Raw genomic sequence first — 10,408 nt, 5'->3', positions numbered from 1 at the left:
TTCTAGATAGAAGGCCCTTGTTGGAGGAACAGTCAGGGTGTTTACAGTCTCACTACTAGATCGGACTTGTAGTGATCCACCTGTTTACAGCCTTCCAAGAGCTGGGATTACAGGCACGAGCCACCATGCCCCATCTCAATTGCAGTCTCAGTGTGCCCTGGGGTGGGCCTGGCATGGCAGGCCTGCGGATCAAACCCCTGGCCCCTGTGCCTGCTTGCAGGCACTTTAATCCACTGAGCTATTTGGCCAGTTCTTCAGTGTTTCTGCTATAATAATTAAATATTTTATCTATTGAGACTATAGTTTTGTGCATGATAATATGCATGGGTCTAGATTCAGCTTTTGGCATGTGGAAAGGCAGTTTTTCCAGCACTATTTATTAAAGAGGCTACCTTTCTTCTAGTGAACATATCTGGTTTCTTTATCAAAGATAAGGTGGCTGAGTGTGTTTGCACTTGTTTCTGCGTCTTCTGATCTGTTCCACTATCCTCAGGTCTGTCTCTATGCCAGTACCATGCTGATTTTATCACAATAGCTGTATAGTATAGTTTCAGGTTAGGCATTGTGATACATTCTGTCTTTCCATTGTTTTTAAGGATGGCTTTGATATTCTGAGTGTTTTGTGGTTCTAGATGAATTTGTGGAATGCTTTCTGTAGCTCTGTGAGGTGTACTAGTGGTATTTTCAGTGGGATGCATTGAATCCGTACAACAATTTTGACAGTATTGCCATTTTCACAATGTTGGTTCTCCCTATCCAGGATCATGGAATATGTTTCCATTTTCTCAAATCCTCTTCAATCTTTTTCTGAGTACCATAATTTTCACTTTATAAATTTTTTACCTCCTTTGTGAGATATACTGCTAAGTATTTCATTTTGGGGGCTGTTATTATGAAACGTGTGGCTTTCCTAATTTCTCCTTCTATGTATACACTGTTCATGTACAAAAATGCTACTGAATTGGGGTGTTAACTTCCTATAGGGTATTGTTAGAGACAGATGTCTGAATCTTAAAGAAAAGCCAGTCACTATAAACAATCCTCTTCCCACACTTTGGAAGATCCACACATCTGAAGTAAGAATACATTTAATTCACTACCAAAGAAATAACAATAAATTACCATAGCCGTATGAAAACCACTGTACCAGAGGACCCTTAAATCAAATACTGTATTGTCTAGAAAACTTAATCCTTTGATGAATGGGCAATGTAAGTGTATTGCATAATATATTTTAATAACATTTTTAGGGTGTTTTCTTTCAAGGCATTGGAGCTCACTGGAGCTTACTATCAATGCACAAGGACTGGATAGTATTTCCAGGCATCTTTTTTCTTATTCATCATTTGGAGTCTTGACCAATAATTTCTCCCTACCCTAATTGGTTTTTACTTATTTATCTTAAAATTCTTTTGATGACCTATAAGAAAAGCAAATTTGATACCATTTTGACCAACTGGCAACCCCAGTGTAAGCATGTTTCTAAATCTATAAAACAAATTAAATTATAAAGAAATGATCTAAAAACACAAAATAAAAGAAGAAAAGAAAAAAATTTTGTGTGCGAATAAAGGACAGCTATTCACAAAAATGAAAAGCATACAAATATACAAGTGCAGAGATTAACAGATTGGACAAACAGACAAATGTCTTACAAAATCAGAGTGTACTCAAATGTATTTCTGGCCAAATTGAATTATAATAACTTTTCTGCAACTTGAGAGGTTTGTAATGATAAATAGACTACTCAGAATTATTGATAGGTCAATTAGCAGAGATTTCTGTAAGAATTTGAAAATAAGAAAATCATTTACCTATAATTAATATACAGTATTGTATTTCATTTTATCTTAAGAGTACTGGCGTGTTTCAGCTCTATTATCTCTACATACTCTAGTACCTACTCAGACCTTTGATTCCCACTTTTGGTTACCATCTTCTGGACATCCTGAATCAATTTCTTTAATTGGCCCCAGGTTGGGTTTAACTCCTCCTTGTCCATTGACTGTGAAGCAGATTGTGAAGCATCACTGTCATAAGACTGAGCATCATTTTTTTTTTTTTTTTTGTGAGGAGGAATCAACTCCTCTTCCAGGTCTCGGTCCATGATATAGGTGGACAGCATACTCTGGTACCTAGATAGTCCCTTTAGTGTTTAATACAAAGAAACAAGCATGCCATTGATCCCAGTTTAGCACAAAGCTCCATACTTCCCATTGTGCAGTATGAAAATCTTTCCAAGGGACCCTTTCTTAGTTTTTATCCTTTTAGTTGATTGAGTTGTCTTTCTGCTGTTGTAATCTCCTCCCTAGTAACACTTAAAAGTTAATAGTTTGTACTGACAAGAGAAGTCTGTTATGAGTTGTAAATATTGGAGTGGAGTTCCCCTTTTGTTTTTGTAATTGAATTTTGAGTATATTGTAAGAACATTCAACAATTTCTTGACTTTGAGAATTATAAGGAATTCCCACAGCAAAGGAAATTTGAAAGGTTTTGAAAAAGATTTGGAAGGCAACCTAAGGGGAGAAATGCTTCCCCTTGGTCTTGCCTGTCAGCTTCAACTCTTTGGTGGTGGTAACCAGGAGGGGTTCAGTGCCCACCTGGCTGTTGGGGATGGGCTCCATCACCAGCATACTTCTTCTGCACAGGTGACTCAGAAGTTGCTGCCACTGTAGCCATAGGTGCCACTTTCTCCCTCTTCTGATTTGGGCTGTTGTGGCTCCTGTGGTTCTGAATTGAGTGGTGGAGTCCAAGGAGTTGTGTGTGTGGTGACAGGGATGGCTGGAACATCCTGGCTGCATCTGCTTAGTAACAGAGTGTGGGGCCATCTCTCAACTGTGCCTATGCCTTTCTCTTTTCTAGCTTTGTGCTTTGATGAATGTCTCAGTTAACCTTCTTTTGTTGCTGGGACAAAATACCTGACATCCAAAATTAAGGAAGGAGCATTCATTTATCTCACAGTCAGTGGAGGTTTCAGCCCATACTCCGCTGAGTCCAAGGCAGAGTGGCACATGGCAGAGAGCAGCAGTACATGGCAGCAGCAAAGGACAAAGAGCAGAAGGAGTGGCAGCATGTTAGGCATGTAGCTAGCCTTGCCCTCCACCTTACATTGTAATGTAGAGTATCTGCTCCACGGCACTCACACTCAGAATGCCAGCATTGGATAATGAATCAATCACAAACTCCAAAAGCCTCCTCATAGCTGCATGAGGCTTTGGGAGGACACCTAGACATGAACTATAGCAATGAACCAGTTGTACAGGAAGCCTAATCCACATTCAAACAAAAGCAATTTCCTTTCCATGATAAACAATTCCCCAGACTTAAACACATTGTAGTTATTTCTTTCAAATCATTTGTAGCCATAATATCTTGTCCTATACATTCTACTGAACCTAAGGTAGGAGGAGTTATATGCCATTGATAATGGTAGTTTGTTTTAATTCTTTGAAGGTCTTAAAAGGTACAGCTTCGTGAAAATGTGGAATTTATACTGGCTTACTGGGAAGTTGAACTTTAGTGACAGGGTAGACTTGTTGAAAACTCTCCATGGTGATCCCTATTCATCCAGTTTCTTTTAATGCCAACTGCAAGGGTGATAAAGAAAATGGTTCTACTCCCTAAAAGGCAGAAGTTCCACTTGTGATGCAGCAATGTTTCTCTAAGCTGAAAAGGTGAGAATTGCTATTTGTGGCTTAGATGAGACTATTGTGGTGGCAGCTATTCTGCCATCTTTTTCCCACTTAAGATTTGATTTGCTCTGAGCTAAATCCTTTGCGTGTCATTACAAAAAAATTAGGACCATTGCAAATACACAAAAGTAAGTTAAACACATGAATTGAGTGCAACAAACACTTCTGTATACATCTATGCACATAATTTCTATCTATCTACATGTTCACTGAGAACTGTTTGCTCCATGTTTTACACCTGATATTAATATAAATGCAACTCAGTGGTTAATATTGAGGCTATCAATGTACTTCTCCCTGTTTTGCATCCATAATGAAAAGTGTCCCCTCACAACCTTCCCACTATTCTGAGTTTTCTTGCTACATTTGGGACCTTAGAAGAACTCTAATGTTGCAAGTGCTAATAGTGTAATGGCTGCCACTCTTCAGTACTGTTGGTCCTAGTTAGGACACATACTGTACTTACTGATAAACTGTGATGTTTCATTGTAATGTTTCTGAGTGTTTTGCTTTAATGAATATTTCTGCCTTGAACTAAAGGGTGGTAAAATCTGTGGAGAATTCTTTACTTGGGTTTACTTTCTGATGATTTTATGTTCAATATCAATTTTCTTGCAGATTTAACGGATTTCTTGATTTTTCATATTTTCATGGATTTGGATTTTAAATCACTTTTAGTGTATATTCTTATAAATACCACAAATGACATTTTTATTGCTTCAAATTATGTATATTCACAGACCTATTTTTACTACATACATATTATATGCATATGTATACACAACTTTACCCTGGGACACTAGCTCCTTGTAGTTTGCAATTAATTTTCATCATAGGAAATATGGGCATAAGATCGGAGTTCATAGCTTTGAACATACATACCTGGGATGTTAAGGTGCTCCACATGCTTCTTGCATCATGAGGAATATATTGGGAATTTTTTTTCTTTTTGTTTTATCAATACAGGGTAACTTTAAAAACAATTAACTTACTTTTAAACGCTTATCTACAATCTGAATTATCTTCCAAAGATAAAAATGCCCTTATCATTTCTTTTCATAAAATGTTAATCATATATTCAATTGGAATAAAAAATAATTTATGTAAAATAAATTGCTACTGCATATGAGCAAGTTTTTATTTCTTAATGAAATTCAAGGAAAAATTACAGTACTGAAACTGTTTGCCTGACTGTACATTTGTGTGTTCCCATTTCTTTCTTTTTTTAACCCATTTGATCAGATTTATTGTTTAGCAACCGATAAGTATTTTCGATGCTTAATAATTATATTTCTTCTATATGTGATTATCTAACTTTTTAATGGAGAAAAAGAAACCCAGGCATAAAAACACCTCATGGGCCCTCAGTGTAGCTCGGTTTTTAGAGACCTTTTGGGGATGGCATCTACAAAGCAGGCAGAAAGGCAGCACCAACTGACCAGTCACAGGTTGTGACCTTTGACCCACTGCTCAATCCAGCCGAAGAGCTGGCTTATGTTCTCCTCTAGTTCCTCAGGTGTACTGCTGGGCAGCTGGGGCACAGTGTCCTCCTTGTATGACAACAAGGCCTCTTCACAGAGAACTTGAAAAATCTCACACTCGTTATTATCTCCTAGTTTCTTCTCATTATAATCCCTTGTTTCAGTCTGTTGTACAATATATAGTTATCTGTTCTCAACACAAAAGCTGCATGAAACCACCATTCAGGAAAGAAATCACAACCATAGTAGCCAATGATAACTCTGCCTTCTCTCACTTGGTTCTCTAACTCATCAACAACTTTTTCTTCATCTAAAAAGGGACAGTCACAGTCTTCACCACAGCCATTATATAATGTCCCTTCTTGAGCTACATCACCCACATTAATGTATTTCAGTCCTGATCTGGATGCAAGTTCTTTTCCTAGTCTGGTCTTTCTAGCTCCTGGCGTGACAGTGATCAGGATGTCCAGAAGCACCATAGTTCCAGATGCAGAGGGCAGGTGTGTGTCAGCTCACTCTCCGTGCACTGGATTTCCATTTCTGATCCTTTGAAGTTCTTTAGTTTCATCTACTGAGATACCAAAGAAATTTTGGTTTATCTTCCTTTACATTTCAGGAGTTTAGAAGTGAAATAGACCCCTACTTTAAGAAACCTAAGTAATTGCCCTACTTGTCAATGGCAGATGACAAGATAGACATCTCACAAGTGCTTCACTTGTGTCAGGCTTGTGCAGCAGGACATAGATTTCAAGTGAAAAATGTAATGCAGATAAAAGACTTCTGCTAAAATTTGTGCAGCAGGGAACAAATGCTCAAGAAAAGGCATTGAAATTGTTCTCTGTAATACACATGTTTAGAGATTAAAAATGTGATACCAAGGGCTCTATAATTCTTAAAAGTTGCATTGTATTTAAAATACACTTTGGAATTTCAGTAGTATTTGTACAAAGAGTCCATGAGATAGACAATAGGACTAATTTCAAAGATGTTCAGGGTAGGGCCGGCCAAATAGCTCAGTGGATTAAAGTGCCTGCAAGCAGGCACAGGGGCAGTGGGTTCCATCCCCGGGCCTGCCGTGATGGCTCCGTCCCCGGGGCGCACTGAGACAGTGATTGAGACTGGGCATGGTGGCATGTGCCTGTAATCCCAGCTCTTGGAGGCTGTAAACAGGAGAATCACTACGAGTCTGATCTAGTAGGGACACCCTGAACACCTTGTAAACCCTTCCCTAAAGTACAAAAAGAAAAAAAAAAGAAAGAAAAAAGAAAGATACTCAGGGAGCAGACTGTGTGAGGACATTGCCAATGACTGCAGCATGTACCACATGGTGTGGGCTTGGCTCGTACCGGAAGCCAAGCTGCACCTCCAACAGCCTTAGATATCCCTGCTGCTTTGTGTACTGCCTCTTCCTGCTCTGTGTGAGGATTGGCTGATTTTGAAGGATGTGAAGGAGCAATGATGGGGATACTGCAAGCTCCCTGTGACATTGAGAATCTGGAAGTAGAACTTGCCCCAGAGTTAGAAGCAATAGCCCTTGTCACATTCATCAATTCTAGTGTACAACTAGAAAACATTTGGAATGTGCATTTCAGATACAGCTTTCAGTAAAGAGAATTCTTTCAGAAAAAACGAATATGGGAAAGATTAAATGTATTATTATACTAAATATATCAAATATGTCTTCAACAAGTAAAACCTGTGATAAAATTAAACACATAATTTTGCAAAACTATGTTTGAATCATACATTTAATTTAAAATAATTTTCCACTGAAGAGTAAAAATCAAAAGTTATAAGAAAGTACAATTGTCAATGAAAATTCTAGAAAAATAAAAGATTAACAAAGCAGATAAAGTTAGAAAAAATAAATGCTTAGGCAGAACAAGAACTTCACACAATTTTCATGTATATGGAAGGGAAGAATAAGAACAAAAGTCATTAAGGATACAATAGAAAAGCCATCATTCTTTCTTAATACAAATGTTATAAAGTGGAAGAGCTGAGGAAACGACTTTCTTTCCACTGAAACTGACTCTGTGAGATTAGCAACAAGAGATATTTGATATGTTGGTGGGGAAATAGAAATCATCCCAACAGATAGCTATTGGAGAAACAAAGAAGAGAGTATGCTACCTTGCTGCAAGTACAGTCATCTCTGTTGTAGGCTGCTTCTTGTAGTCATCTCTGTTGTAGGCTGCTTCTTGCATGGATCAGGACTTTACTTAGAGCTGATTGAAGGTCCCTGTTCCTCAAACAATAGATGATGGGGTTCAGGGTGGGGGGTACCACAGAGTAGAACACAGAGCACAGCGGGTCTAGAATAGGAGAAGCATTGGAGGCTGGCTTAAGGTAAGCAACAGTAGCTGTTAGGAGAAAGGTGACCACAACCACGAGGTGGGGTGTGCAGGTGGAGAAGGCTTTGGACCAGCTCTGCCTGGATGGGATCTTCAACACAGTAGATAAAATAAACACGTAGGAGACCACAATGCAAATGAAACATGAGAAACCATAGAGGGCCCCGAGGGCTATACTGACATTGATAGCTGCATGGTCCTCAGAACAGCTGAGCTCTAATAGGGGAGGAACATCACAGAAAAACTGGTGAATCCTGTTGGAGCCACAGAACTCCAGGGAGAATGTTCCAGCTGAGTACAAGATTCCCAAGGCTCCTCCACTGAGCCAGGACACAACCACCAAGTGGATGCAGCACCCTTTGCTCATGACAGCCTCATAGTGCAGAGGGTGGCAGATGGCAACATAGCGATCATAGGACATGACAGTCAGGATTCCAATCTCTGACCCTGCTGAGAGGACCACCAAGAAGAGCTGACACACACACCCCATGAAAGAGATAGAGTCACTTAGTGTGACTGAGTTGAGAATGGATTTGGGGACTGTAGCAGAGATGAGACACAGGTCCAAGAAGGACAAATGCCTGAGGAAGTAGTACATTGGAGTTTGGAGGTAGCAGTCAAGAACTGTGAGGAGGATAATGGTCAGATTCTCCAGTGTGGCTGCCAAGTAGACCAGAGAGAAGAGGGCAGCCTGCAGCCCCAGCAGCGCCCTGTTGTCTGTCAGTCTCAGGAGCAAGAACCCCCTCAGAAGTGTCTGATTCATCATAGTGTAAAGTCACGGACCACCTCTTGATTCTAAATGAAATGGTGATTTAGAAACATCATATTACAAGCAGACAAGTACACCCATATTTTTAGCAACCCAGCTCATTATAGGCTAATCATGGAAACAGAGTATATATTCATCTTGGATGAATGGAAAAAGAAAATGCGATATATAAACAAAATGGAGTAATAGTTTACCAGCCTTAAAGAAAGACAAATTAGAGACTAATAGTAGGAAAAGGGATGCAGCTTGGGCCTGTGAGATCATTTCAAGTAATTCAGACACAAAAGTTAAAATCATATGGTTTATGTTGCAGGAAAAATTCATTTTATAAATAAAGATAAAAACAAAAGAGATAGTAGGAAATAAAGATCATTTGGAAAAGGAAAGCAGACCAAGCGATTGAGTGATGGGAAGGTCAAGGGGTTTAGAAAGAACCAAGATGCATTATGTGCGTGGACCAACTTCTCCTCACTGTGAGTGCACTCATTACATACTGCAAATCTGTCCTAAGGGAAGTAAATGTGAACACAGCACCCAATCTGGTATGTGACTCTCGACTCTTGATATATACACAACTTTGCATAATAATTTAGACAGAAATTTTAAAAACATCAAAACATTCAACACTGTATGCAAATCAGATATAGAACAAGCATGCTGTACCATCCACTGTAATTCAGTTTATTTTTTTATTTTTTTATTTTTTTTTATTTTATTTATTTGAGAGAGAGAGAGAGAGAGAGAGAGAGAGAGAGAGTGTGGTGTGTGTGTGGCCAGCTCATCCCACCAGGGGGCGCGACTGGCTGGCATGTGGTGCTGGGGGATTGAACCGCGGTCCCTGATGCTTTGCGAAGCTTGTTCTAAGTAGGTGCTTTAGACCACTGAGCCATCTCTCCAGCCCATGTAATTCAGTTTAAATTAATTTTGAAACAAGAGAGACTATGTCTCTTCGAAATAATGTGAAATTATGTGGGACTAATGTTTCCATTCAGGTTTCCAGGATTAGCTGTGTGTGCAATAGTAACTGGAATAGCATATAAGATGAGCCTTTATAGGAGGCAACATTATCCTCCTTGTTTGAATTTGAGTGTGGGTTAGAAGGCTTGAGAGAAACATCTGCGTGCTGCATGCTGTGATATTGTCAGCATTACTTTGTACAGCAGTTGCTTGAGTGTTTGAAATGGAACCCAAAGAAATATCTCTCTTTGATAGGATCTTCCATGACTCTGGAAATCTAGTAGTCTATTCATTAGAAAGAAATATATGAGAAGACAACAGTGAAAGTAAAAAGTGAACACTTATCATTATCAAGTGAACTAACAAGTAATGTCCCTTTTGTAAAACATTAAGATTTATCCCCTGGGCTTTCATAGAAAATTGAATTCATTAGTCTAGATGATGTTACAGCATTGATCCTTTTTTTTTTTTTTTACTTTATTGCAGTTATTTACAATAGACAGAGCATGAGAGCTATTCAAACCATTTAGAAAATGTGAATTAAATGTACAATGGGATTGTGCAGAGAAGAGGAGCAAAACCACAGATTAATGGGACAATCAGAAATATTCTAGGGAGGATCCTGTCCACACTGAGAATCTGTCCATACTGAGACAGCACCCCACCCAGAGAAGCACTGTGTCCTTCCAGCTTGTGGCCCTGGGTGCTTCTCATGGGGCTGGGTTTGTTCTTCCCCTCAGGTCCTTCTGCCATTAGAGCCCTTTGTCCTTTCTACCACCACAGTAACCTCTCTGCATTTGGCCAGGCAGCCATTCTCTTCAAGTTTAGGAACATTTCTGTGAACACTCAAACTTCTCTCCAGCTGGTCATGCAAGCCATTTCATCATACACACACTGTGTACACACCCTCACAGAGGGTCTGTGAGCCTCTGTCCAGCTGAGATTTGTCCCTGGTCAGCTCCATGGGTTCCTTCCCAAGCTGACCTGAATTGTTGATAGGACTGAACACTCCCAGGCTTCATGGTTCTTGCAAGGTACATGCATCTGCATGAGAAGTCCCTTAAGATTCACAGTCTCTTTATGATTATCACCTTAATCCCCTGAGTTCTCAGAGTTTGTCTGGTTTGTAAACTCACAGGACAGAATCTGCTTAGC

The 10,408-nt window shown here is 39.4% G+C and overlaps 1 protein-coding gene and 1 pseudogene across 1 annotated transcript; both read right to left on the bottom strand.

Moving 5' to 3' along the window:
• Positions 1-5,134: 5,134 nt before the first annotated feature.
• LOC101583384 lies at positions 5,135-5,652 on the bottom strand (annotated as a pseudogene).
• Positions 5,653-7,351: 1,699 nt separating this feature from the next.
• On the bottom strand, positions 7,352-8,293 carry LOC101572535 (olfactory receptor 14K1-like). Its single transcript, XM_004647321.1, has one exon. The coding sequence runs from the start codon at positions 8,291-8,293 to the stop codon at positions 7,352-7,354; it is 942 nt and encodes a 313-aa protein (XP_004647378.1).
• Positions 8,294-10,408: the final 2,115 nt, after the last annotated feature.

This window comes from Octodon degus, unplaced genomic scaffold (assembly GCF_000260255.1).
Source record: "Octodon degus isolate 3935 unplaced genomic scaffold, OctDeg1.0 scaffold00302, whole genome shotgun sequence".
Classification (NCBI taxonomy): domain Eukaryota; kingdom Metazoa; phylum Chordata; class Mammalia; order Rodentia; family Octodontidae; genus Octodon; species Octodon degus.
Note: the sequence above shows the minus strand (reverse complement) of the source record. Positions and strands in the feature narration are given on the sequence as shown.